The sequence below is a fragment of the Nelusetta ayraudi genome, unplaced genomic scaffold, assembly GCF_046127955.1.
Source record: "Nelusetta ayraudi isolate G7.1 ecotype Tasmania unplaced genomic scaffold, CSIRO-AGI_Nayr_v1 ptg000005l, whole genome shotgun sequence".
NCBI lineage: Eukaryota > Metazoa > Chordata > Actinopteri > Tetraodontiformes > Monacanthidae > Nelusetta > Nelusetta ayraudi.
Window position 1 is genome coordinate 3,344,680 of NW_027466055.1, and position 27,821 is coordinate 3,372,500.

The 27,821-nt window shown below is 42.8% G+C and overlaps 5 protein-coding genes across 7 annotated transcripts in view; 2 read left to right on the forward strand and 3 right to left on the reverse strand.

Moving 5' to 3' along the window:
• Positions 1–176: 176 nt before the first annotated feature.
• Positions 177–27,821, reverse strand: part of ogfod1 (2-oxoglutarate and iron-dependent oxygenase domain containing 1) — a 98,395-nt gene continuing 70,750 nt past the window's right edge. The window contains exons 2-14 of the mRNA XM_076049849.1: positions 4,482–4,682; positions 4,234–4,379; positions 4,110–4,156; positions 2,381–2,481; positions 2,175–2,291; positions 2,005–2,096; positions 1,797–1,925; positions 1,507–1,620; positions 1,350–1,429; positions 979–1,268; positions 782–910; positions 626–684; positions 177–530 (exon numbers count right to left, since the gene is read on the reverse strand). Coding sequence (XP_075905964.1) covers positions 378–530; positions 626–684; positions 782–910; positions 979–1,268; positions 1,350–1,429; positions 1,507–1,620; positions 1,797–1,925; positions 2,005–2,096; positions 2,175–2,291; positions 2,381–2,481; positions 4,110–4,156; positions 4,234–4,379; positions 4,482–4,638 — 1,614 coding nt within the window. The 5' untranslated portion in view covers positions 4,639–4,682 and the 3' untranslated portion in view covers positions 177–377. The remainder of the gene's footprint in view (positions 531–625; positions 685–781; positions 911–978; positions 1,269–1,349; positions 1,430–1,506; positions 1,621–1,796; positions 1,926–2,004; positions 2,097–2,174; positions 2,292–2,380; positions 2,482–4,109; positions 4,157–4,233; positions 4,380–4,481; positions 4,683–27,821) is intronic.
• On the reverse strand, positions 5,314–7,779 carry nudt21 (nudix hydrolase 21). Its single transcript, XM_076049860.1, has 7 exons — positions 7,498–7,779; positions 6,791–6,991; positions 6,656–6,719; positions 6,484–6,573; positions 6,137–6,212; positions 5,870–5,984; positions 5,314–5,754 (listed from the first exon to the last, which is right to left on the reverse strand). Exons 1-7 carry the CDS (start codon positions 7,617–7,619, stop codon positions 5,733–5,735), a joined length of 690 nt encoding a protein of 229 aa, XP_075905975.1. The 5' UTR covers positions 7,620–7,779; the 3' UTR covers positions 5,314–5,732.
• LOC142903793 (uncharacterized) lies at positions 8,396–14,905 on the reverse strand. 2 transcript variants are annotated; one of them, XM_076049633.1, is made up of 9 exons: positions 14,710–14,905; positions 12,773–13,049; positions 11,721–11,833; positions 11,114–11,579; positions 10,924–11,016; positions 10,805–10,841; positions 10,519–10,590; positions 9,135–10,436; positions 8,396–9,035 (listed from the first exon to the last, which is right to left on the reverse strand). In XM_076049633.1, exons 2-9 carry the CDS (start codon positions 12,869–12,871, stop codon positions 8,752–8,754), a joined length of 2,466 nt encoding a protein of 821 aa, XP_075905748.1. In that variant the 5' UTR covers positions 12,872–13,049; positions 14,710–14,905; the 3' UTR covers positions 8,396–8,751. The 2 variants fall into 2 exon arrangements, with proteins under 2 accessions (XP_075905748.1, XP_075905739.1); XM_076049624.1 differs by having other exon boundaries at positions 8,396–9,038.
• On the forward strand, positions 14,464–20,746 carry ctcf (CCCTC-binding factor (zinc finger protein)). Its single transcript, XM_076049645.1, has 13 exons — positions 14,464–14,622; positions 16,115–16,378; positions 16,475–16,657; positions 16,755–17,124; positions 17,226–17,396; positions 17,476–17,609; positions 17,694–17,814; positions 17,904–18,053; positions 18,265–18,425; positions 18,512–18,694; positions 18,787–18,928; positions 19,260–19,406; positions 19,505–20,746. The coding sequence occupies exons 2-13, from the start codon at positions 16,136–16,138 to the stop codon at positions 19,768–19,770; spliced, it is 2,271 nt and encodes a 756-aa protein (XP_075905760.1). The 5' UTR covers positions 14,464–14,622; positions 16,115–16,135; the 3' UTR covers positions 19,771–20,746.
• LOC142903814 (rho family-interacting cell polarization regulator 1-like) overlaps positions 23,187–27,821 on the forward strand; it is a 15,438-nt gene continuing 10,803 nt past the window's right edge. The window contains exons 1-5 of one of the 2 annotated variants that reach the window (XM_076049665.1): positions 23,187–23,404; positions 26,335–26,442; positions 27,293–27,485; positions 27,656–27,734; positions 27,818–27,821. The exon at positions 27,818–27,821 is cut by the window's right edge and continues 20 nt beyond it. In XM_076049665.1, coding sequence (XP_075905780.1) covers positions 27,394–27,485; positions 27,656–27,734; positions 27,818–27,821 — 175 coding nt within the window. In that variant the 5' untranslated portion in view covers positions 23,187–23,404; positions 26,335–26,442; positions 27,293–27,393. The remainder of the gene's footprint in view (positions 23,405–26,334; positions 26,443–27,292; positions 27,486–27,655; positions 27,735–27,817) is intronic. The other variant, XM_076049656.1, reaches the window with a different exon arrangement.

Sequence of the window (27,821 nt, forward strand, 5' to 3'; positions counted from 1 at the left end):
ATATATCAGCAAGATATATGTAATTTTGCATCAAAGAAAAAAACGTTAAATAACTCTAAATATGCTTTTTATGAAGGGATTTAAACATAAAACGTGTTTGAGTTATTTTACACTTTCATTGTTTCCGCAATGTCAATTGTCATGAGAAGGTGTGTCCAAATTTTTGACTGGAAGTGTACATATATGTGTGCGTGTGTGTGTGTTCTGTTCTTAAGTATGAATATAAAATAATAAAATAACAATAGATATACATAATAGACATAGATAGATTGATTTTAACTCAAACCTGATATTCTTATCACTGGAGGACCAAGTGTTTGTGTCTTGCATAACATATTTTAAAAAACAGTTTCAAATAAAAGAAATACATAATAGATTTATTCATAGTACACAAAGGAAAAGTCATACAAGGTTCTTGAGTCACAACCCACAGAGAAGCTCTTATGGTTGACATGTTTGACAAATTTTAGGGTTTCTTTGTCTCTGTAAATGAGGGCCAGGGAATTATCTTCTGGATATACAGTCAAAAGCTACAAAGAAAGAAAAACAAAGAAGTTAACAACAAAGAAATATCACAAATGCATACATCGATATACTGAATACGTCAGACAGTAATTACATTTACCTCCTCATCTTCTTCATTAGCAACATAACACGTGTAGCCGCCAAATTCTGACTGCCAGTCTATTAAAAGACAATTGAAAAGATAATTACAGTCACAGATTAGCTTGAACATTGTTTGTGCAAATGTGAGAGTAGGATATTGTGATTGGACACAAACCTGCACAGCCAAAAGGAAACACAAGGTCCAGAGCATACTCTGCCTGTGCTGCTTCTCCATCGTGCAAGAGAGTGTAGCCACCATGGGACCATCGTCGCACTTCACCGCTACATACAGGTGTGCTCAGCTCTAAAGTATAAATAAAGGTTAAAATAATAATAGCCATACATCTCTACACAAGGCACAACAACACACACCTTTTCCTCCGCTGCTGTTTGTTGGTGGAGATTTGTCTCTACGTGTAGTTGTTTCTCCCCCCATGGCAGCTTCAGCCTCTGTGTTTTCCTCTGCTTTTGCCTCTTTCTCTTTTTCTTCATCATCATCATCATCATCATCATCATCGTCATCATCATCAGCAGGACAGAGAAAGTGCAAACGAAGGCCAGTGAAGTTGGACAGAAGCAAGAAGAAAGCCTCTGAATGAAGCAGCTCCCAGCAGTCCTTTACACACTGTGGTAGGGTGTCCAGGTGAGCCACTTCATAGCATCTGAATGCACACAGATACACTGAGATGTAGGTATGCAGTGAGTATGCACAGTGAATACAAATTACCGGTAAGGGAAATTACCTCTTGTTGGGAGGACACCGCTTTTTCCACTCAATCTGAGCGAGTTGCAAAGCTTCATTCACCTCCTTGAACTTCTCCTCCTGTAAGCAAAAACAATACAATGCCAGTAGACAGAATTATGCCAGAACATGTTGGATACGAAGAGAGAGAAACTGACCTTGAGAAAATCTTTAAGTTGAATCTCAGAACTGTCCTCAAACTCCTCTTGAATCTGCTCCTGATATGATATGTCTAGGTAGATGGGATTTACCCACTCCAGCAGCACTGTTTCCTGAGAAGTACATAGACAAACATGCAAACAGAAACACCAGGTGTCACCAGACAAATAAGTGTAGATGACAAGATTCATCCCACAATCAATAAATGGGTTTTAAGCCAGGAGAAGTAACTGTTTTCTTAATATAATACTCAAATATTGTATTTGTTGTTGTTGATGATGTGGCTTACATCTCTTGGTATGTGTGGGTTTCTTGGGATGGAGGCCTCCATGTAATGTGGAGGACGTTCTATAGATGGGCCGTGAAACCAACCGCTCAGCGACAGACGACACTTGTCCTCAGTCAAAACCTCTGAGACCTTGACAAACACAACACGTTCTCAGTGTTCTGCAACCAAAGGTGCAGCTGCGGTGAAAAGAAGAAGCAGTTCCTCTTACTTGGTGAAATGAGACCGGGGAGACCTCAAAAAGGACAAGAGTATTCAAAGATGGAACAAGGGACTTGACGATACTCTGCGGCTGAAAATTACCTTTAAAAAAAAAAAGACCACATGGAATGTTTTTGTCTCATGAACAGATATGCAGATGCACCCCAATGGGAAACTCACTGTCTGTAGAGTAAAGATCGAGGGTTCCTCCATCACTGCACTGCCACGGTGGCACAAGATAGAGAATGAACGCAACACGCCTGCCCTCCAATTCATCATCATGACACAAAAGGATATCTAAACGGGATGACAGAATATCACAAACACATGAAAAAAAAAAGAAAGCTATAAAGAGAGTGATAATCAGAGAGTGTGCTAAAGCTTACCAGTATATTCATATTTGGCACATGAAATATCCACAGTGGCCTCCAGTTCAATCCCCAACACTTCTCCTAGCCAGGAGCGGAAACACTCAAACAACGCTGCTCTGAAACAGACACACTGATTGCTGTGAAATCATCCTCTGTTTTGTTTACAATAGCATTAAGGTTAAACCTTTGACCTTGTGAGAGCCTCATTACAAAGCGTGTGACTGCTGAGACTTGCCCTGACATTTTGTTGTGACATAAATAATAGATCATCACCAGAGGAGGCTGTTATTGTTGCGACTACTAATGGTATTCAGCCCTCAGAGCTGTTTGACTGCAGTACAAAATATGACAAAATACTGTTGTTATTTTTCCAACTACAAATTTGCCATCTATAAAAACAGGTAGTGATCAAATAATTTTGAACAATATTAGTCTTATCAGTTAGTAATAAGGTACGTGCATTTTTTGTTAATAAGGTCTCACAATTTCAATTAAGTTTACAGTAGATTTAATGTGTAGTTTCAAGTATTTCATTTAACCTAGTTTGGTGCCGATTTGTTTTTTAAACACTTTTTTAAAACACAAAATTCTAAATACTTACTTTCGACATTATTATTCAAAGTATGAATGAAAAAAGGTAGCGAGGCTACCTACTTTAACATAGACTACCTTGCTCTGAGTTTACTGTTACAGTCCTAGAATGCAACAACATAAAGCTACCTTTAGAATGATTGACCAAAAAAAAAAGTCAGATGTAATCTGTAGCGCCATCTAGTGGAGCTGACTACACTAGAAATGTCATCATTCTTTTGAAGCGCAAAATAAATCAGCTTACTTTAAAGCAGATAAAGAAATTACATACAGATTTCTACTAATCTGATCAAGCATCGAGTGTTTCTGAAATGTGCATGATTTGTTTCTGCTTGAAATAAAATAAAAATCCAAGGCTCCAGACTTTGGACAATATAACATTTTTAAATAAATATGACTACCTAAGATAAAAGATAAGTGAGATTTCTTTCTGTCCAGAAGGGTTTTTACAATAAGCGGTGGAGTCCCAATTTGTTTTCCAGATGAGTCTACAACTGTAAAGACTGACTCGACCAAATAATTAAAAAAACATTTTAGTCTTATAGAATATTCATTGACAGAAGTAGCCAACTGTGTCTTAAAACAAGGTTATCATCTAAATAAATGAACTCCCACCTATTAATATATATATATATATACACACATATATATATATATATATGTATATATATATATATATATATATATATGTATATATATATGTATATATATATGTATATATGTATATATATATATGTATATATATATATATATATATATATGTATATATATATGTATATATGTATATATATATATGTATATATATATATATATATATATGTATATATATATATGTATATATATATGTATATATATATGTATATATATATGTATGTATATATATATGTATATATATATGTATGTATATATATATATATATATATATATATATATATATATATATATATATATATATATATACTCTATTTCTTCCCCTTCACGTGGAGGTCAGATGTGAGAACACAACAAATTATCCACAGTTACCCGTCTTCATAATGTACTGCAAGTCTTTATTACTATTCAATTTAAACAACATAAAAAACAAACAAAAAAAAAACTATACAACCACATCAACTTAGTCTGTACATGGACAAATACAAGAACACACCTTTACCTCAGTCCTGCAATGTGGGGCTCCTTTCTCTTCTTTAAGTCGTCTGACTGTATGGTAAGTTGAAGATGGTAAACATTAAAAGAATTGTCAAATCATCAGTGAACACACTCCTGTGCCAGCTCACCTGCTTGAATTTGTACAGGTCATTGGACTTCTCGTGGAAGTTGAGCCTCAGCAGTTCGCTCTGCAGGTTTTCTATGAACGTCTCACTGCTGAGGAAGTTCCTGATGACACAATGAGGAAAAGGGTGACAGTCCAGCTCCAGATCTCCTGCACACAGAGAACAACGAGCTGTAGAAGATGTCGAGGTAGAAACCACTTCCTCCGTGTAGAACCAGTGACTGGTGAATTCGTGGTGTTCTCTCTACGGACCGTGGCTGTAGTGACTTTTGTGACTCCACGCCTCACTCAGATCCTTCTTCAGCTGCTCGTCCTGGAGCAGCGAGCACAGCTCGGCCGTTTCGTCACAACTCTTCTTTTTCTTCTTTTCTGTTGAGTCTCTCACGCCCTGTCGTCGTTTGGATGCCATGGTAGAAACTTCCCAAATCGGGACAACGGGGAGTTTAAACTGATACTGACACAAAAACAACTCGTTGAGTTGACGGCGTGGAAAAGGTCTGCTGTCGCAGACCGATGACGTTTCAATGCCGCAAAGCCACTTTTCCCCGAGAGAAGACTGACAGGCTGAAAAATTCCCTTTTATTGGGTCATATTAAATTTTGCACGGTTTTGTATCATAATCCCGCAAGTAAAAGCCACAACGCGGAAAAAAAGTGTTTACCAATGTATACCTTGTCATTTTTTTTAAGTATGCTTTCATTTTAACCACATTTTTATCTGACAGTCAGCATCAGAGTGCTCAAAACTGTATGTGAGTGGACCTCCAGTATGATACTAGTTTAACCTCAACAATGACCAGCTTTATGAGGTAAACATCCAAATAACATTCTCGAAAATGAGTCTTGAGTAACTAACTTACATAAAAGGTGAAATATTTTAGTGTGGCAGTTAATTCTGCTGAGTTAATTTGAAAAAATGTTTCTTAATATATGCAACAAAAAAGAGCCCTTTCCTTTCAGAAAAATCAAAACTGTTTACTGTGTTAATATTATGTGTCTTAGTATTGAGATTTATCTATAGTATTAAAAACCCTTTCCATAATGCATTATATAATTAAGAAAGACATGGCTATCAGTCAGACAGACTTGGTCTTTGAATTTTATATAAAAAAAAACCATAAAGGATTGCTTTATTAAAATGAAAACAGTTGTTACAGGATAAAACAGAAAACGCAATGCTGAAGTTTGCTTTATGAAACAATGGCCAAATTTTTTAAGGACATAAAATCAGGTTTTTATCACAATGAAGTACAGCTTTCCACTACAAAAACAAAAATCCATTAAAGTTTAAAAAAAAAAAAAAAAAGAAAAAAAAAAGACATGTGACAGGATACATTTTTTCATCACAGAACTAACGCCCCTGTGAAATGTCAAAATACATGACATGAAAAAAAAAATTCAGAAAGAGGTGCTGAAGAGACATTCGCAGTGCATCATCTTTCCTCTTCACCAACACAGGGCTGAACTCACAGAGACAACCAGACACGCTTCTGTTTGCTCAAGGTTAGTTGTAAATGAAGTTAAACCTGTGAAAAGAAATAGTACATTATCAAGATTTATCTATTATCAAGACTTTTGAGAGAATGCAGAAATATATTTACAATAACACAGGTGTTGTCCACTGCTATTGAGAATGCCTACCTGCTCAAGAGCTGCGGAAGACTGGAAATGATTGGTCCATATCCAGGTGCGTTGTCATACAGCTCAAATAAAGGAGCTGCCACCAGTTTGTAATTCTTAGGAACTGCAAAAAGTGCTGTGATGGATAGATGGATAGATAGATAGATAGATAGATGGATAAAACATATCAAAAACAAGGTTGTATATTTCCATTTGTCTCATTGTTCTACATTTCATAATATATATTCTTATCTATCAAAGTTTAGTGGTAAAATGCAATTTGTATACCTTTCTCCTGCAGCTGAACCAGAAATAATTTCTTATGCTCCTTGGGCTTGGTGATGTGTGCTGGAATGTAAGGATACTACAAGACAAACAACTTAGAATTAATCAATGTACACAATCTATACAACTTGCATTTGCAATCAACTTTTACTTTGGTCAAAATTTAACGTGTCCTGGTTTGGGTTTCTTTACTTCTTTTTTTAAACAAAATATTTCAAACTTATGCCAGGTCAGACAACATAGGACAGCTTGGCTGACATGGCAACAAAATCACCCTCGTGCTGACATTTAATTAGCACATTTGCTTTAATTTTCAAATAAACAATAATTTTCTATGTCTATGTACCAACCTGTGGGGGCTCAAAGTTGGGGCGCCACCAGTTGCCGATGCAGTCGTCAATCACCCAGTCCTGTTTAACACCATCCTGCCTTCCAAGGATCTAACACCCAAGCAAATGATGATGTACTTATAAATCTACCGTCACCAAAGCAAAAGAAAGCTCCTGCTGTGAGCTGCGTTACCTCAGTCATCAGGCGTTTCAGACCTTCCACTTCATCCTCCCCTGGATTCAGCTCTCCTCCAGGCCTGCACAGAAGCACAATGTCACTCTCTTCACAGTTCTAGTTTACATCAGCGAATAAACTCTAGCTACTCACAGTTTAAAGAAGGTTGTTCCTAGCTGCAGGAGTAAAACGTGAGGTAGCCGATGTTCGTGTACAATTAGAACACCCTCCACTGTCCTTCGCATTCCCATTTTATCAAACTCTTCCCGCATCCGCTGGAATCGGGCAGCCACCGAGCTGTCCTTTTCATACAGAGGCTCCTTGGTACCAAATGTGTAGTTAGTTAGAGGATACCTGAAGAGAAATATATTACAACATTAAAACAAAAAAAAACAAAATGCATGACTGTAGGTTATTTTAAAAATCACATCATAAAGTTTGCTCTACTCCATTAAAGTTGTGATTCTAACCCAAAAAAATCTTAACTATGAACTTCAAAAACACTCATGCGTGTAATTAAAACAGAAGAAAACTCTATTACTTGTTCCATAATCAAACTGCCTGTTAAAAGTAAAAACATATATTTTTTTAAAACGTTGTTTTGTGCAATACCGTTTCAACTCAAACGTTACCTGTCTCCAAGACCAAAAAACATCCAGTTTAACTTAAATTTAGGCAAGCTATAGCGCTTTGATGACAAATTCACTGTTCTATCAACTAAAAACAAGAAGCCACGTGAACTAACGACATTTGCTTTGTTAGGCTATTCCGTTTTAGTCACGGTTAAGGTCCCCGAAAGCCACTCAATGTATCACATCCATAGCAGCTACATTGTAAACGGTTTTCCAAGGCAAACTCACAGATTGATGGTCCTCTCCAGGGTGAGCGGTTTGGCAGGGCCGCTAATGTATTTGTTCCCAAACTGCACGGCGCTACCGCGCGGCCAGCCGGCGGACGAGCGACTGGGAGGAACGATCGACATCACTGCGGTGTGCTCCGAAGCGAGGTTAAACCCTGCTGCTAACGTGCGTTACAAACGCAGGGGTAAATGGTGGGGAAATATTGAAACGGCAAAACAAAGTCTGTGGACATTCGGTCTCGGAACAATTTTTTTTCAATCGTCGCTGCTCGCTATTCCCCTCTTCCGGGTCAAGCGTCCAACTTGTGTGTTATATTTTCACTACCGACCTCTGCTGGTTTGGAGGATGTACTGACGACGGCCGACATTTCGCCGCACGCTGTTAAAGTGACGTTTGTTGTTCGTTGCCGTTTGCTACACCGTGCTTCACGTACATACGTTGGTTTTACTCGACATTGAAACTATAGATATAAATGTGTGTATGTTGATTATATTTGTCGGTTTAATACGTTTGACTCTTAACATTGCTGCATTACTGTGGGTCAATAATTAATAGATAAAATGCGTTATTTGATTGGCAAAGATGCACACACCTGAAATAATAACACCTTACTATTAACAAGAAATAATTCATATTGTCAGCTGCTCTTATACTGTATTCAGCAGTTTATTTTATTTAAATTCAATTTGACTAAAATTTTAACATCTGTTTATAAGTAATGCATTATGGGAAAAGGGTATGTGTGTGCGTTTAGGTGTGCATTTACATATGTGCATGATAATTAATCCCATCTTGTTTTTTGAACATCTCTCACAACAATGTGAGCAATTGTATGACATGATCAAGCAGACTTTCTTTTGTTAAAACATTCACATAAACAACACAAACAGAATGACTGTGTCAATCAATATTCCATTTAATAGTCATATGTATGTCTCTTATCCATCTCTTGTAAACACGGTGTATCTTACCACAGTAATTTTCTTATAGTACATAATCATACGTGCAATGCAAAGATTCAAACTAAAGTTAAAAAAGGACAAAGACACTGCTGGATTTGTGGATTACATCACACCAAGGGGATCTCAGTTCTTTGGTCCAGTGGCCCACCCTGTGTGGTGTGCTGCTGAAAATGTGGTGGTCCCTGTAGGAAGTGCCATGGATCACCCCCCCCTCCTTCTAATTGCTCATCAACACACTGTGGCCTCTCGCCCTGTCACAGTTGTTGGTCCCACATAAGCAATTTCTTTCCGTTTACTTTTCATCCACTGGGTTAGTTGCTTCTTGTTTCTTCCCTGTCATTGTCTCCTTGCTGCTGTGTTGCTCTGCCTCTTTCCCTGACACAGGTAGAACAACTTCTTTTTTCATGTCATCCTCTTCTGCTTTCATGCTGCCCTCCTGAACTTCTTTCTTTATGATGTCGCTGTTGACAGGAGCCAGTTTATCATATTCCTTATCACTCTTTGTGTCTCCCTTTGCAACCTCACTTTGATCAGACTTGATTTTCTCTTTTGCTGGGGCAACTTCAAACTCCACTTCTTCTTTTCAGAAAAAAAAAAATCATATTGGTTAGGATTATTGCCATCATTTAAGCACATGCAATAAATGATGAAATATTTACAGAAATGCAAACTTACCTATGCTTTTCTTTGCAGGTTCAACACTGTCTTTAGTAGAAGTCTGTACTGGACCAGTCAAATCTTGAGAGAATGCCACATCAGTGGCAGGGAGGCCAGAGATATTTGGTGCAAGGGTACTGGTGATGTTGTTAGTGTGAGCTGGCTCTGACTCAGTCATAATTGGGGATTTGATTGCAGCTGTGGTTTTCAAAGTGGTGGCGGTAGTCTCTACACTTGTTCCGCTGGCAGTAATGGCTGTGGTGTCTGTACTGCTCGTTTCACTCACCAAAGGGGATGGAGGGGGGACATCAGCAGAATTAGAAAGGGCTGGCTGAGTAGCGGTAGAACCAGAGACAGAATTGGTGCATGTGGTGGATGATGGACTAGTGGAGGTGAGGGTGAGGGCAGAGGAGTCCAGAGATGAGGATGGGGGGTTGGTGGTGGTGATGGTATTAGCAGGCTGGCTTGTTGGTATTGTAGATGATGATTTTGAAGTTTCAGAGCCAGAGGTGGCTAAAGTTGGCTCATCACTAACTTTAGTAACTAAACTGATAGTAGTTGCAACATTCGATATGCTGGTGGAGGGTAAAGAAGCTGCAATGGTGGTAAAAATGGAAGCGCTGTCAACAGCAGAAGCAGCATCTATGGAGCGGGAATCACTGAGCTCTGAGACTTCTGCTGACAGAATCTTTGATGGTGTGGAATCCAGACCCTCATTTTTGGCAGCTGAGGCAGCTTTCAAAGTGGTGACTGAAGGCATAGTTTTTGTTGTTGACTGTGGAGTGACAGAAAGGCCTGGAGTAATGCATTCAGTAGAAGCAGCTGTAAGAGCAACGAGGGCCTCAGTGGGTGTAGTGGTACCAGCAACGGTTGTTGGTAAGCTACTGGTGGGTAATTTAGTGGCCAGAGCATCAGCTTCTTCAGGGATGGAGGGTATTTTGTTAAGCTCTACGTCGTCTAGGGACATATTAGCTGCTTTAATGGAGTCAGCGCATACATTTGCTTCAAGTGGTGTTCCAGTACTTGAGTGGGAAATTGTAAGATTGGTTGAGACAGGGACAGCATTTGAGATTGTCACTTCAGAAACGGTGGTGATAGCTGTGAGCGCAGGAACAGCGGAGGTGGATGCAGATGCACTCTGACTTAATTTAGTGGGTGTGTTGGTCTCCCCTTCCTGGATCTGGGCCAGCTCATTCTCAGGTGTGTTTCGGCCAGATGTTGTGGGAGGTGGGCCAGGCCTGAGAACTGGCTTTGGAAGCAAAGCGGGTTTTCCGGCTGACTCATGTGCTGACACACTTGGGCGGATTTGATGTCTTGTGTCTACAGGATATTAAAAAAAAAGAAAGACTGTTTATTATTTTACCCATATAGCCAATTGTATCTGTGCTTGGTTGTGTTTTACCTGATGATGCAGACATTGTCCTCGGTTTTGTGAAAGTAGCTGGTGGCTCAGGTTTACTGTCAATGATAGTACCTATGGCACAGAGACCATTTACATTTCTCTTCACCGTAGCAATTAATCCTACATTATTTAGCCGTAATAGATAGACACGGCTAAAGAAAAATGTACGGTTTTAATAATGAACTGACCCATGTTGAAAGGCTTCACATTCTGGTTCAAATAGCAATGAGATTAATTTGCGTCATTAACACTGAGCTGGAGCAGAGATACAGATAAAATGACCTACCTTCAGAGTCTGCTTTTTTCATCTCTCCCTCCTGGTTCTACAAAAGTCAAACAAGAATTTAAATGTTCCATACGATTTGTGCATCATCATTACTCATCTAAATCTGGACATTCACACACCTGTGCCTCTCCTTGCTGTGCTTTTGAAACACCAATACGCTGAAGCATGAAATGAAGTTTCTGCTCAAAGCTATGTTGGCCTTCAAGGGATTTCTGAAATCAGCAACAGCACAATGTTGATTTCTGTTTTAAAAGCAAAGTAACCTACTTATCTTCATATAGATATAAATTAATCACTACCGACGCCTACCTTTGCAGTGTTTCTGGCATTAGTAGTCCCTGGTGTTGCTGTTCCAGACAATAAGATGAGTGACTGGGACTTCCCCTCTCTGAGAGCTCTGCGGGGAGGCGCTGCATCACCTCTCAGCGGTGGAACCCCAGAAGCAGGTGTCTCCTCAACAGCTGGTTCACCAGGGACACTGCTGGGCTGTTCTTTAACTTTCTCCTTATCATTCTCCTTGTCATGTTCCTTCACTTTATCTTTATCCTTTTCTTTGTCGGCTCTTGCAACCTCCCGGAGCGGGCGGATAAGGTCTGCAATGGAGGCCTTTTTGGGACGCCCTTCCTGGCTCGCCTCTGATTTGAGGGTTCGTCTCTTTTTGAGTGTAAAGAAATCACCGAGCTTCCTCCTGAGGGTTTTTGTTTGCGGTGGACAAGGGGCGGCGCTGGCAGGAGCCGCTTCTTGAACCGTGATAGATTCCTCATCTGGCTTAATTCTAATAAAGGATCATATACCAAATCAATTCTGTGTGCCTTTACTTTTATGGTGCAAAGCAAGTCGAGCTGTTGTACAAGGGCCTGCACAAAAATCAACCAAATATCAAGGAAGTGAAAAGAGACCAATGTGTCATACTCACTCTGAATCCACTGTGTCACTTGGAAGTACTCGCTTAGTAAAGAACTCCTCAACTCCTTCATCCACCCTTCCCATACACTCAAGGACTTCATTTTCACTCTCAATTATCGTCTCCTAATAAACACAAACAAAAACGCACAGAAAACACATTTTAATGCCAGAGAACAAACCAATGCACACAAGCAAACTAGCGTCATATGGAACTTTACGTTACATAAGCCCCATCTCTGGAAAAACCCACACACTCTGGCACTAGCTTTTTCTCTGCCTCTTCAGGTGTATTTCGGTGAGGATCTCTCATGCAGTCATGCTACGAGCCAGCCTCCTGGGAGTCAGTTGCTCAGTAACGTACAATGGGGGTGCGGCGTCTCTTGATTTTACACGGAGAATCTCTGCAGGATAACTAATTTTGTCGATGCAGGTAACATGATATGAAAATTGCGGCGCCATGTCCTCGCCAATAAATTTAACATCTGTTTCCATAATCATCAATAAATGGCAGGAGCTTGGCTGCAGGACGCTTATAATGCAGAAGTCACCGTCACATGATATCCTGCGGGGGAATTGCCTGATTTTTGTCTCCCTGGCCATTGACTCTGAGGGAGTGACTCTGTGTCGATAGCCTAGTAGCTCTGTGACAGCATCATAAAATACGATCACACCCTTCAAATGTGGTCACGCAAACGAATAGAACAAAAAAGCACCGCCAGCTCTTTTCTAACCGCCAGAGAGAGAGGACAGGAATACATTCTGTCAAATACCAGGGTTGGTTGCTCAGAGAGCCGGTGACCGGTACAAAGGGACTGCCTTATTCAAGCATCTCTCACAGCACCCCCCTCCATCCTTCCCTTCCCCCTGCCTCTCCCCTCTGTACCCTATTGCATCTCTCCTCTCTCATTCCCTTCCATTTTCTCTCCACTCTCCCCCTCACACACACACACACACACACACACATACAGACACGCACGCACACACACACACACACACACACATGCATCCTTCTCCTCAAATCCCATCTTGCTAAAAACCCTGCTGTTCCCTTTTCCACAGTACCTGCAGCCTGCTGGGACGGTAGTTCAATTTTTGTCGGTGAGGTCTCGGTCTGCTCTGGGTGTAGTGCCGGAGCGCTGGTCCGCCCAATGGCAGCTCCATTGGGGAGACACTGCACGCTGTTGCTGTGGAGGTCTGTTGCTGAGGCACCGTTGCTAAGAGCAGGAGCACCAGCAGTATGTAATGCCTCCACTGTGGTGGGCGGGGCCAAGCTGGCAAGACTGACAGCTCTGACAACAGAACCTCGCCTTTCTCTGCCCCCTCCCCTCTGAGGGGAAGACTATGAAAAAAAGATGGTGATAAAAAAGGGACCGGCAGTTAGAGGAGCAATAAAGTCATCATATTTGAATCTGTCTCATCTCTTTGCCTTTGCCTATGAGTTTAACTCTTTGAAAATACTGGGGTGAAAACAGTAGAATTGAACATAATGTTCTCGTTGTTATGTAACAAATTAATAATTTATTTAATATGCAGGCAAGATGCTCCCAAATGCAGAATGTGACAGGGCAAGCTGGTGTATTCACAGATTTACATGTATTAGTAGCATGTCAATTTGGGAGATGTTATAATTCATTCTGAACACACATTCCAGGAGAATCTCAAGATGCTTTTGGGAGAAACTGCTGAAAGCCTCATTAAAAAATCTGAAAAACAGCACATGCCTACAAGCATGAATTTCAATGCATCTTATTCACGATATTTCCTCCTATGATTTGTTGAAAGCTTGCCTCAAATTCTGAAATACTGAAGAATTACAATGATATTATTTACACTGCATTGTGATTATTTTATATTTTCTTCCAAACCTGTAATATATGTAATATACACACACACACACACACACACACACACATATATATATATATATATATATATATATATATATATATATATATATATATATATATATATATATATATATATATATATATATATATATATATATATAGTTTTTTGTGTATTGATGCATGCGAAATAATGTTATTTTTGCACACTAAATAAAAACTTGGTATCTTTCCATTGCAATTAATACAACAGTGATGCCACAAAAGGTCATTCCTACTTTCCATGCCATTCTTTATTTTCCTAACACTGTTAATCAACTCACTGCACCACCAACAGTTTCAGTCTAATTTCTTTAAATGTCCCTTTGTTGTTGAGAATGTTACAAAGAATAGTGTTGAACAAGATTTGAATTCCAAGTTAATTTTTTTTATAATAATTTAAAGTTGCTCTGCACAGAAGAGCTCATAAGTTCCCTAATACCCAATACAGTTAAGCAACTAGTGGCACACTAACATCGTTTAATTTTCAAATTACATGGAGTGTGTGTTGAGGGAACATTTACATTGACACGATCTGTGGTCGAGAGGTTTTACCCTACATTTCCACACTGCCCTCTGGTGACAGATTTTATGAATTGCTTCTATTGAGGGAATTATAATTCGTTAACTCATGCCATCGCTAATTTGAGGAGGCTATCGATGTTGGCGCCACAGCCCCGTCAAAGTTATTCAGTAGATATTTAAAAATGCTAAAAATATTTTATTACGAGCATTATCGTTACGGTCGTCGAGCTCTTCCGACGCCACGCCCACGCCTAAATTCAAATCTGGCGCCCATCACTCACAGCCACGGAAAGACCACGCCCATTTACCCCTTTGGTTGCTCCGTCTGCGCAGCCGCACAAGCTCTTATGGGCCGCCATTTTGTGTTGGGCCCACTCTGCCAAAGCGGGAGAAAACTATTAGCTCGCCGCTGAGGAAGATCAGACCGTCTCAACCAGATTTAAGGGACCGACCACATTCACCGAAGGCCCAAGTGAATATAACGGGGGAAAGAAGTTGCAGGGAGTAAGTAAAACTCTTCCTTTGCCTCCAAACACGGAAACGTTTTTGTAGGAGCCGTCGTCGGCCTCTAGGTGTCACGGTAGGGCTTACCGGCCAGGCGGCTGGCGGGGGGTGTTTGTCTCCCTCTATCGTTGTCCAAAATGCACTTAATCCGTCTATAAACTGTAACTCCCGGTCTCAGTTGTACGTTTTGGTGCATTCTGGCTGATATTTTCGACAATTTGCACAGGGATGGATGCAATATTTCGTGTTTCTGTTTTAAGTTAGTTCGGGCCTGTCGTCCATTTTATCGTGCCCTTTGTTTCCTGTTTTCAGACGTACTCGCGCCTCCCGAGTTAACCCACCAACTAACACGAGTTGGTGTCGGACTACTTCGCAGTGTTTTAACCGCGGAGCGCTTGCACGCCGTTTATGCCCCTAACTCCAAACGAAATGTTATCATTGAGTGCGCCCCCAAATACATTATATAAGTGACTACATCAACCACTATTTTTAGCGATCAGATAGATCACACCAACGATTTAAGTTAAGTCATCTGTGGGGCAGCGCAGAAAAAGCGCAAAACGCCACTTTTGAAACTTAAAGTCACTTTTGGCGCAGTTTAGCGTTGCGGGTTATATCTACACGTCGTCGACGTGAAATCCACGTGCTCGCAAACTTTAAGAGTCTCTTTTTTGGGAAAATACGCACTTTTCCACACAACCTTCAAAGTAGATGTAAACGGAAATACGGTCGAACGTGACTCTCAAAACTCCGCTGGGTTTAACCGCCGTTCGATGGACGAATTCAAACGTGTGTCTTTTTATTTCTTCAAATGAGTTTAAAGTGATTTCTCCACGTCACGATTAACGGTGCATTTGCGAATGCACGCCGGTGTCGCATATTGCTGTATTTTGTCTGCAGTGTGGTTAAATTCACTGTCATCATTACAGTGCTTGCTGTTGAGCAGCATATGTTTCAATAAAGCCTTTTCAAAACGAGGTCGATCCGCGTGAGTTGGTCTCCGAGAAGAAACCTCAGTGAGTTTCTTTCTCTCTTTTTTTTTTAAGAATTATACAGAAATTTAGATATTTTCCAATTAACTGTCCCACGGTGTTGTTGTGGCATAGCTGTGTGCACAACTTGCAGATATTGCGTTTGACCCAATAGAAGGGTGTTGTCAAAGTAAAGTAAGTGAATTAAGAAAAACTTTAAAGTGCAATCTCTTGTAGTTTAAATCCTTGTGCGTCCATGTAGTCAGAATGTGGTGTTTAGAGTAATATAAATTGAGCATTCTCTGGTGTAAGTAAAATAAAATAGAATAAGGATATTGTTGTTGCTTTTTAACATTTATTTTTGAATTCGATGACTTTCAGTTTAACAAACTGCAAATGTCTGATGAATTTCTGGTACGACTGCATTATTTTTTTTTCTTGTATTTTTTACTTACTCATAGCACACTTGGATAGCCGTCGCTACAAGGTGTCTAATTTTAATAAAGGCCCGCTGTGCTCAGGTTTCCAGCTGGCCCCTCGCCATGGAGGATGATGTTGTTTCCATGGAGACCCCACAGGCTGACGGAAAAGTGCTGTCCGAAGGCGGGGATGCCTTGATGCAAGGGGCAGCCATTGCCCCGCAGGGAGAGGTAGCTGGTAACATGGAGATGATGGTGATGGATGCCCTGGATCCCACTCTTCTCCAGATGAAAACAGAGGTGTTGGATGGTGGCGGCACAGTGACCGTCACTAGTGGCGATGAGGGTCAGATCATCACGCTTCAGGTTTGTAGGAGTGAAGTTGCATCGCGTCTCTCAATATCAGTTATAGTGCAATAAACTTTTCATCTGATTGGCGTCTATTTTTCTTCCTCTGTCCAGGTGGTGAACATGGAAGAACAGGCAGGGGCTGCACTAGGGCTGGGTCAGCTTCAGCTGGTCCAGGTGCCAGTCACAACTACAACTGTAGAAGGGCTTCATGCCACCTATGTAGATGCATCGACCGGTAACAAGGACGCAGAGCCTGTTATCTGCCACACGCTTCCCTTGCCTGAAGGCTTTCAGGTAAGATACAACTTTGGACCTGTTGTTGTGATACACCAGCCATTCAGGTGATCAGGATTTGTTCGCTAAAAAAAAAACTTCTTTTTTTATAACCCAGGTAGTAAAAGTGGGCGCTAATGGCGAAGTGGAGACAGTAGAACAGGAAGAGCTCCAGGCAGCCCACGATGAGCTTCAAGGTCCTCGGGATGAAGAGGAAGAAGAGGGGGCAGCAGAGGTAGAAGCTGCTGTTCCCCAACAAGAAGATCCTGAGTGGACCAAGGACCCAGACTACCAGCCCATTACCACTCTCCGCAAAGGGAAAAAAGGGAAAAAGAGCCGCCTCCGCTACGGGGAGGGAGACCGTGACATGGATGTTTCCGTGTATGACTTTGAGGAGGAGCAGCAGGAAGGTCTGCTGTCTGAGGTGAATGCCGAGAAGGTCGTGGGCAACATGAAGCCACCCAAACCCACCAAGATCAAGAAGAAAGGTTCGACAGTGTTGTGTTTAATTTGACCCCCACCCCTCCCCACACACACACACTAGTGGCTTGTCTTGAGCTAATGGATGGTTTCCGTTCCGCACCCAAAGGTGTAAAGAAGACGTTCCAGTGTGAGCTCTGTAGCTACACCTGCCCGCGACGCTCCAACCTGGACCGGCACATGAAGAGCCACACGGACGAGAGACCCCACAAATGTCACCTGTGTGGACGAGCGTTCCGAACAGTCACTCTGCTGAGGAACCATCTCAACACACACACAGGTGATTGAACGGCCAGGAACTGCAGCAGCAGTAGTAATGGCGGTGGCAGACCTTCGTTCTAACACCTCTGTTTGTTTAGGCACCAGGCCACACAAGTGCACAGACTGCGACATGGCATTTGTGACCAGTGGCGAGTTGGTGCGCCATCGCCGCTACAAACACACGCACGAGAAGCCCTTCAAGTGCTCGATGTGCGACTACTGCAGCGTGGAGGTAGGCTGTCTGTCGCTCGTGGCGCTCGGCCGGCGACTTCCTTGAAGCTCCTGTCGCTGGGTTTCTAACGATCGCCCTTTTCAGGTGAGCAAGCTGAAAAGACACATCCGGTCCCACACAGGGGAACGGCCCTTCCAGTGCAGCCTTTGCAGCTACGCCAGCAGAGACACCTACAAGCTGAAGAGGCACATGAGGACACATTCAGGTAATGGACTCGATCTGTCCCTCGGGGATGGGGGGGTACAAGATGTGGTTCATCCTCTGACTTGCTGACGTCTCTCCTCTGTGTCGCAGGCGAGAAGCCATACGAGTGCTACATCTGTCACGCGCGTTTCACACAGAGCGGCACCATGAAGATGCACATCCTGCAGAAACACACTGAGAATGTGGCAAAGTTCCACTGTCCCCATTGTGACACCGTCATCGCACGCAAAAGTGACCTGGGTTAGTAATGCACTCTTCTCTGCCATGTTAAATCTGTGCTATTTAACTGCTGAAGCCTGACATCAAGTCACAGCTGTGCCAAAAAAATAATTTTAAGTCAAGTCGAGACATTTGTGTTTGGCGTGTGTATGATTGTATAAAGATCTGCACATGTTTTTTTTTTTTTTTGCATCCCTGACGAACTGTTGCGCTCCTTTCATTTCTGTTGCAGGCGTCCACTTGCGGAAACAGCATTCATTCATCGAGACGGGAAAGAAATGCCGCTACTGCGATGCTGTCTTCCACGAGCGATACGCCCTCATCCAGCACCAGAAGACTCACAAGAATGAGAAGCGTTTCAAGTGCGATCAGTGTGACTACTGCTGCAGACAAGTGCGTATCGGGGCGAAACCGTGTGCGACCGTCGCGGTGTTGACGTGCGCGGTGAAGTCAACGCCTCTTTTCTTTTGCGGACACAGGAGCGCCATATGATCATGCACAAGCGCACGCACACCGGGGAGAAGCCATTTGCCTGCAGCCAGTGCGAGAAGACGTTCAGACAGAAACAGCTGCTGGACATGCACTTCAAGCGCTACCACGACCCCAACTTTGTCCCCACTGCATTTGTCTGCAACAAGTGTAACAAGACGTTCACCCGCAGAGTAAGTTGAAGCTCGCTCGCTCGCTCGCTCTCTGATGGGACACGTGCACACGTTGGGTACTGCGTGTCTAATTGGTGTGTATGTGATCACAGAACACCATGCTGCGTCACACTGAGAACTGCGTCGGTTACGACGTGGTTGATGAAGAGAACGGTACTCCCACACCCAAGAGGGGTCGCCGGGGCAGGAAGAGGAAGATGCAGTCTAGGAAAGATGACGACGATGACGATACTGGTAATTTAATTTGCTTGTTTTGTTTTTTTGCCTAACATTAACACAAAACTTTAGAAATGTCTTTAAGGTGCGAAACCCACCTGGTTTGATGTTGTCCTGTATGCTGAACTACATATTAGTATCCAGAATGCACCGTTGCAACAGAAGGAAAACGCCAGCATCTGGCTGCACTATGCACACCACGATGCTGACGTCGCGCAGGAAATGCAGTGGCTGCTTTGGTCTAATGTGTTTTGCATTCATGGATGCTCTGCCACATTCCTACCTTCAACAATCGCTTACATGTGTGGCGTCAGAGGGTGACTCACCTCTTTGTCTCCTCCACGTGCAGAGGCTGAACAGGACGAGGTGGACGAGGAAGACGAGCTGCTGAGTGAGATCGAGGTGGAACAGGCCCCGCCAGTTGTCCCCATCCCAGCCCCCGTGGAACCCCCAGTGAAGAGAAAGCGCGGGCGTCCTCCAAAGAACAAGCCTGCCGGTGAGTGTCGCCCTCAGAACCCCTCAAGTGCCCTCTGATAGGGATTTTTTTTCATATTTTTGAAGTCGGAGACTGACTTGAAAATGTCAATTCCACAGCGGCTGCCATCATTCGAGTGGAGGACGAGGCCACCGGAGAAGTGGATGACATTATCGTGAAGAAGGAGGTGGGCGCCGACCAAGACGAGCAGGACGACGGCAACAATGAGATTGTAGAGCAGGTGGTGGTCGGCGAGGGCAAGTCCACCATTCAGATGGAAGAGTTGTCCCAGGCGGAGGAGTCTGGACAGGAGGTGCAGATGTCTGAGGCTCCGCCCAACGGAGATCTGACCCCCGAGATGATACTCAGCATGATGGACCGGTGATGGATGCAAGGGTGAAAAGAAGTAAACACGCAAATTACACCATGGTTTTAATCCTTGGAATTTAGGATTCCAAACACTTGCATCTTAAAAAAAGAAAAAAAATCACTGTTGTAATTTAAGATTTGCTTTTTAATCATATATTGATAAAGACTTGGAGGTTGAAAAGATTTTTTTAATAAGGATTTACTTACCAAAATACGCATTTCAGAACATCTGTGTTTGGAGTGGCTGTAATTGAGAGCAGTATCTTTACCCTTCTCATTGTTGCCTTTTGGTGTTTAGACTCCTCGCTAAATCAAGATCGTGCATGTAAAACAAACCATCTGGGTTCTTTCTTTTTTTCCACAAGTTTTCTCATTAAGCCCTCGTTTTATTTGCTGTCAACCTGCGTGTCAATGGTTTAAAATTGTAAATAGGTAGTAGTACACCAAATGTGGACCTTTTACTTTTTGCTGTTGTTCTTTGCCATAGTTCGAAACAAATGTGTGAAATTCTTATGGAGGAGTTCTGCGCACCTCTCGGTTAAGACAAAAAAAATACTGCTACATCATCAGAAGTGTCAATGGGTTGTAGGTGAAAGGGGCAATTTTCAGGGAGATGATACAGCCATTAATCACAGCCACAAAAGATAAGAAAAATTCTATTTTGATTTTTGTTTTCTTTTCGGGGGGGAATTAGTAAATTTCCTTTTTAAAAGCCTATCTAGTTTTTAGATGCTTAATAGACTGCTTATCTTATGCTCCTTTCTTGTTACTGTAACACCTTAGATAATGCATATGTACTAAACATTGTCACTGATGAGTTCCAGGAAAGAACCCTGTGCAGTTTCCTTGTGTAGCCATTCCACTTTGGGTTGATATTTTCCGTTTTTGTACCATTGGCAATGCAACGTAGCAGCTTAAATAATATTTTAACTGCGTGGCAGCGAGACCGGATGTATGACTGTACAACCAATAAAAAAAAAAGTAGACATTGACATTGTTGTCTCAGGTTTCTGCAGCAGTCATGATGTCGATCATGGAAGTCAGTCTATGCTTGGCTGTTGTTGAAGTTGCATGGAAAACTGTTTATCTGATAGAGCTGAAAAACACCTGACTGCATTTTTTGCTTGCAAATATATTTTATTAAAAGGATGACTTGATATTAAGATCTTCACTAATTTGTATTTCTCAAGAACGTTCAAATTTGACACTGCAGTTGATTGGACCTGTGGAGACTGTCACACTGCCAGCAATTGTGAACCTCGCTGCAATTTTAAGATTTTTTTTTTGTATTTCTTTTTTTTTTTTTTTTTTGCATCAGTTGTTTTTCTTGACCAATTCCATTTCAAATGACAACTTCTATCTGTTTTAGTCAAAGGAAAGTGGGGGCGGGGGGGGGGGGGGGCAGTGTTTAACTTTACAAGGTGTGAAGAGCAATCACCAAATGGTATAGCAAAAAATATTTGAATCATGTTTTCAAACGTTGCTCTTGATCTCGTGTGTCTTCGCTTACTGTCATGTCAAAGTGAAATTACCAGAGCCAGAGTGGATCCACGTTCTTGGCTCAAGGTGGTGCTATATGGCTGCGTCCCTTCCTATGAGACCTGCGCTATGACTACAAATGTCCGATGTTAATGACTTTACTGAATGTATACATCCTTAAAAGGCAATTCACAAGTTTGCGCCTGAAATATCAAAGTATAATTATATGCTCTTAATATAAATTTAGTATGATGCAAGTGGACAGGCATGGGCAAACTACGGCCTGGAGTGCATATGCAGCCCTTTTTAATCCAGCCTGCCGAACTTGAAGAAATTATATTAATAGTAAGTAAGTCATAAAATAGCTGCATTTCATTTCATCTTTTTTTCAGTGTTTTAAGAGTCATTTCAATAAAGAGCTAAATACTGTGGGGGGCTAAAGTCATATTTGATGTCCATTTTCAGTAGACATTAAAGCAGGTTTTCTACATATCCCATGATATATATTGTTTTCTTCTATGAGGTGGGTCACCAAAAACACTCCATCTGTTCCTGCTCCGACCCCTCTGTCACATTGTAGAACCCATTGTAGCCCCACTAGTCGAAAAGTTTGCCCACCCCTGCAATAGGACGTAGTTGCAGTACCATTGGGGGGGAAGGGGGGGGAGAAAGAAAAGAGAAAAGACAACCATGGCTGAATAGTTAAGGTTTTTTCTTGTTCTTTATTTAACACAGAAAAGAGTGAGTCTTGGTGGTTTCTTGTGGTTTGGGAGCCTCTGAGTCACCTCAGTAAAATCAACAAGTTGCTAAAAGTACAGATTGGGTCTTTGCCACGTGTTGAAATGACTCTAAAACGTGCACTTTTACCATAGTTATAAATGAACTGTAAGAGTTAATAGTATTTGTAATGGACAACACAACAGCCACTTGGGTTCTCAGGAAAAGAAAAATCCTTGCCTGGTGCCCTTTACTCGGTGTTTTTAAATGGTCTGACCATGGTCGACTATCGAGGCGACAGCTGACGTCTCTTGGAATCTTCGTCTTCTACCACGTCTGACACATCATGTGGTTTTTTTTTCTTTTCTGTGGCTCTCACTGTGGAGTCGCCAGCGAGGCTCGGACGGACGGCAACGGACAAAACAGTGACAGACACACATCTCCGCCGGAGAAATGGTACATCCACGTTGCCACAGCAACTAGCAAAACGTGACTTCCTGTTAGTTGACAAATGCTTCAGAATAAGAGTACGGCTGCGCCTTATTAAAACTTGTATATATTTTTTTTTTCTGCTTTCAAAATAAGATTCTGGTTTCATTAGGTCAGCGTGTCCTCTCATTAAGAATGCTGTTTCACACTTGACAAACCACAAGTCAACATTGATTCAGTTTACAGTAGGCAAATTACAAACAGCTCACTGTTCCTGCTTATTAATTTACTTAGCAATTTCATTCTCCATGACAATATTCGTGTTTAAATGAGAATCTCTCTGGCGTTGGTGGTTCTTTAACCCCTTTTTAAAACACAGATAGGAATGCTAAATATCCTAATCCAATACAAATTTGTATGAAAAATTTATTAAAAACTTTACAATAATTATTTAACTATTTACGTCAAATTTCATTCTCAAGGGATCAACTTTATCTACCTTCCCAAATACATCTATTGACAAAAAAAAAATAAATCAGTCCTATTAGTGTTGTGGTGATGTGCACTTCTCTTTTTAAATACCTTTCTAAGTTGCTAATTATATTTTGCGAAAATGCAACTATCTTGTCCATTACCTCCCCTTAAATTAAAAATGACTCATCCTTTAAATCTCTAGAATTTTATTTTATGACAAAAAGTCTGAGGCCGCTAGAAATGGAGTCTTGAATAAAAACAAGAAATTAGTATGATAGTGATGGTGGTGGTGGTGGTGCCGGGGTGGGGTCTTTGAATTTCGGCAATGCTTTTATCGTGAAAATCTCCAACAGGAAGTCGTTTTCGATTACGACCGTTGACTTGATTGTGGACACATACACACACGCACACGCACAAAAAAAAAACTACGAAATCAGGGAGAAGGACAGCGCCCATAACAAGAGTAAACCTCTGCTGCGAGCTGCGTGGAGCATCGTGTTGGAAATGAGACTCGGGACATTTTATCCGGGCTGTCGGACATCCGAGCAGAGGTAGGGGCCGCCGCTTCCTCCGTCGGGGACCTCCCAACCACCAGCCCGTTACATTTTCTCCGCGGCACCGGTCCATCCGTGGCGAAGTTGCTTCCCCCCGTGATGTTGTTGAATTTATGGCTGCGGTTGCTTGTTGGATTCCTCCTCCTCCTCCTCCTCCTCCTGCTGCTGCTCGGCAGCGAGGGTTTGACCCGCTAGCTCGGAGCTGCTGAGTCCACCAGGAGGCTCGGGGCCTTGGGGGTCCTACCGCGGCCGAGGAGGGACGGTTTATTGTGGCCTGTGATTAGCTCCAGGGTGCGGGGTTGGGATATGAACGGAATACCAAATGCGGTCGGACAAGCGTCTCCCAACTTTCCCATCTGACCTCCATCTTTTGCCGTTAGAACTCGAAGGGGGAGAGCTCGGCGGCGGTGTGCTAGTGTGTTTATCCGACCCAGTGGCCTGCCGCCCGGTTAGTTAGGCTAATCCAGTAATCTGGAATAGAGGTGGCTCCATTGGAGTCCAACACCCTTCTTCTTCTTCTTCTTCTTCTTCTTCTTCTTCTTCTTCTTCAACTCACACTTGGACCCACCAAGTGTAGATGGACATTAATTTCATCTGGTCTTGTTGTTGTTGTTGTTGTTGTTGTGTTTCTGTAGACGAGATGTCTAATCGTTAGTAAATAGTCCATTAGTGCATGATCTAATCTACAGGAAATAAAACGCTTCCAGTTCTGACTATGATTCATCTCCGAGGCTTTATATACATTGCTTTCTATTCCTCTTTCTGAGTCATAACACTAACACTAGTTGGATTTATGTCAATTCAAGATTACTGTTTACTCATTTGCACTCATATAATTGGCCACAACCTTGTCAAAAACCCTATAATTAGAAGCTGCGGGAACGGTTGCATTGAGAATCGACTTGATGTTCAATCGTTGCATCTTCCTGAACGTTTTCTGAATTCTCCAGACACGAGCAGTGATTGTCGCCTATAACAGCTTATTGACACCGACCAGGGGTGGGCAAACTTTTTGACTGGTGGGCCACAATAGGTTCTGAAATACGGCAGAAGGGGGGCAGTGGGCAAGAGCAGATGGATGGAGTGTTTTGGTGACCCGCCTCACAGGAGAAAAACATGTATCATGGGATATGTAGAAAACATGTGCTTTAATGTCCTATGAAAACGAACCAAAGCCAAGTTAGAACAAAATCATTGTCTTTGAAGCACCGCGGTATTTAGCTCTTTATTGAAATGAGTCTTAAAACACAGGAAATGGATGAAATACATCTATTTTGTGACTTACTTACTATCAATAAAATACCTTCACGTTCGGGGGGTCCAGATTACAAAGTTTAATGGGCCGCGTATGGCCCCCGGGCCGTAGTTTGCCCAATGCACGACATAGATAGTCAGTGACGGACTAAACGGACGTCTAACACCCCTCCAAAAATGAGTTGTTCACAAAGTGGCACCTACATAAATAAATATTGGATTGGTTTCTAGGCCAAAATGACACGCATGATTCTGGGTTTGTCTTCGGCCTCAACAGGCTGTAAACACGCAGCCAACCGCCAGGAGGCGTTATTTAACGGGGGGGTGAAATCAGTCTTGTGAGGTGATTGTAAACAGTGTCGTCTTTGTTCGCTGCGCCCCGTGGAGAGGATTTATCAGGCTAATGATCTCCAACGCAACAAGATGGAATAGACAGAAGCGCTGTGAGAGTGACTGGCTCTCACAATCAGCGAAACCCCTGGGGTTTCCCCACTCTCTGTGTTTCCGTCTGGCCCGCAGAGCGTCAGGTGTCTCTCTCGCCTCTTATCATGTGTGGATCTACCTGCGCCGCCGCCACTGGGCCAAGGCCGGCGTCCGGGGACAAAACACACCACCAGCAAAGTACCTCTATCAAAGTTCCTCTCTTTTGATCCCTTTTTCCTTCTCTGACCAACTCACTGTAATCCCACCAGTGTGTGAGTGAGATTATCGGTTTAACTGGACCCCTGCCCCCCACCATCCTCTCCCCCCCCCACCCACCCCCCCGAGCCCACATCCCCACCGTGTGGCAGGAAGCCATGAGAAGACAGCAGGTTGTCTGCAGCTTATTCTCATTTCAGTAATGTTGATCCCTAATAAGGCTTTTGTTACATAAATCTGCGATCTGTGTATTTTCCACCTCGGCAGAAACTCCCGACAGGTAGCGGGGGTTCTCTGTAGCCTCCTAATAAGGCTCCGACTGCGTCTCCGCTGCTTTTCAGTGGCGTCGCTGGAGAGCAGATGTCACTCGCTGCCTCGTCCAGCACCGTCTCATTCACACATCCCATATGGTAATATGGGTTTGGCTGCCGCTTGACAGATTTACCGTGCTTTAAGTCTGTAATCTCTTTTGTGGCTAGATTAGCTCAGGCGCGACCCCCTTTTCCCGTGTTTTCCCCAACCTGTGGCATCACGCGAATCTGCACGTTTAATGGCTTAACTCCGGCCGAAGGTTGAAAAAGAAAAGAAAAAAAAATCAAATCCTTCTCACACAAAGTCAAGGGGCCACTTTTAATATTCCTCAGCCAAACTTCTGTGTAGAATTTCCTGTGTGGAGGGCCTGCCATGAGACTTCCTGTGCTGTGGTGTTAGATGTGAAGGGGGCGGTGGAAGGAAAGGGAACCGGAGCAGAAGCCGACTGCTGCCTTCTGTCGGCTGCTGCTGCTGCAGCCGCCGCCACTGTGTGTGTCAGACTCGGCCAAACAGAAAACAGCGCGGCCGCACAGAGGAAGTAAAACAGAGGTTTACATCCTCATTTGTTCTTCCGTCCCAGTTTTCCCTCCCGCGGCCTCGGTGATTATCAGAGTCTGTGATAATCACAGTGCGGCGGCGGAGGAAACACACCGTCGGGGACGGCGCAAAACACAACGGCAACATTTTTGTCTCAATGGTCTCCTCTCTTTGCGTAATTACAGGACATGTCCCTCTGCCTGCTAGAGCCAAAGTGCTACGCTCAACCCTCCAAGCATGCTGCAGTAGTGACAGTCTCACTCCACGCAACAGGTGAGCAACACCTTTTGCCTGTTTTTCCTCTCTTTAGTTGCTCACCCTGAAGGCCCAGTGTTGCTGTCTCGACCGCACCAACCGAGACCAAGACAAGACTAAGACTTTATATATCAAAGAAAACAAACAAACAAACAAATATGTACATATTTATGTACAAATGACAATAAAACAGAAAGAAATTGGCCAGTGTCTTTTCTTAAATTCAAGTTTGTCCAAATCGAACAGCAACGTTTATTTTCAGCAAGGTATCGTTTAATAATTTTGTTTAGCATTTTTTGCTTTGCCAACTATTTTGAACCATTTTCTACAAAAACAACTTTGCTTCATAAAATTATAAAATAGATTAACTAGGAATAAGGTGGTGTCTCACTCTGGGTGTCACAAACAGAGCATAAAACAGCAGCTGGATTCTTTCCTGTTGATTGACTGAGTCTGGACCGGTCTTGATCAAAAATCCAGAATCCGTCCGGTCTGAAACCAGGACGAGATTGAGACCCTTAAAAAGTGGTCTCGAGGCCAAGAGCCAATCTCGAGTGCTACAACACAACCGAAGGCCCAGTGTGTCGGATGTTGTAGCATCAAACGGTTGGAAAACGTTTGTGAGCTCCATCCCTGTTGTCCAACGTCCTGCATAATCTCACACCCTCTCTTGTATCAGCTGTGATGTCATAGTAAAATCACACTGTAGATACGTATATCAATGCAATATGGCCGCCTCCTTACAAGTGGAGCTGCTCATATCCAAAAAACAGCAGCTATTTTTTTAGCTATTTTTTTGGTAACTTAACTCAACATTCAGCCGTTTGTTTGTTTTCCATGTGATGCAACGCTGATTCCTTATAAAAGCGACACGCTGCCCCTCAGGAGGCGGCAGCACTGACGGCCTTATCAGTGAGGATCCTGTGATCTTTCTCTCCTTCCTTCAGCACCGTTTGATCCCAGGGAAACCTGCCTTGTAAGGAAGCAGGATGTTCACAGGCTCCACCAAACTGCCGCCCGCTAAAACCCCCCAACCCGAGCGGCTGGATGAAGTGTACGCCGCCTTACGCAGAGGCCTACAGTGAGTAAACACCTCTCAGGCTCTGTTTGCCTGCATTCTCAGTGGATGGGCTCCGAGCAGGAAGGTCCTCCTCTGCATCGCAACTGTCTTGGAATGGATAAAAAGGGAAAGTAAAAGGGTAAAAACAAGGAAAAGCCAAACGTGTGACTTTTCGTTGTTGTTGTTGTCAGGTCGTACCTGCAGGTCCACCAGCTGGAGCTGGAGAGTCTGGGTCAGCAGATCCGAGAGAACAAGAGGAATGGTCGCCTGGTGAGAACCAGTCTAACCAGTAGAGGCTTATTGAGCACCTCATGTTGATTTGACTCTTTGTGATGTGTTCCCTTCCTTTGCAGGGCT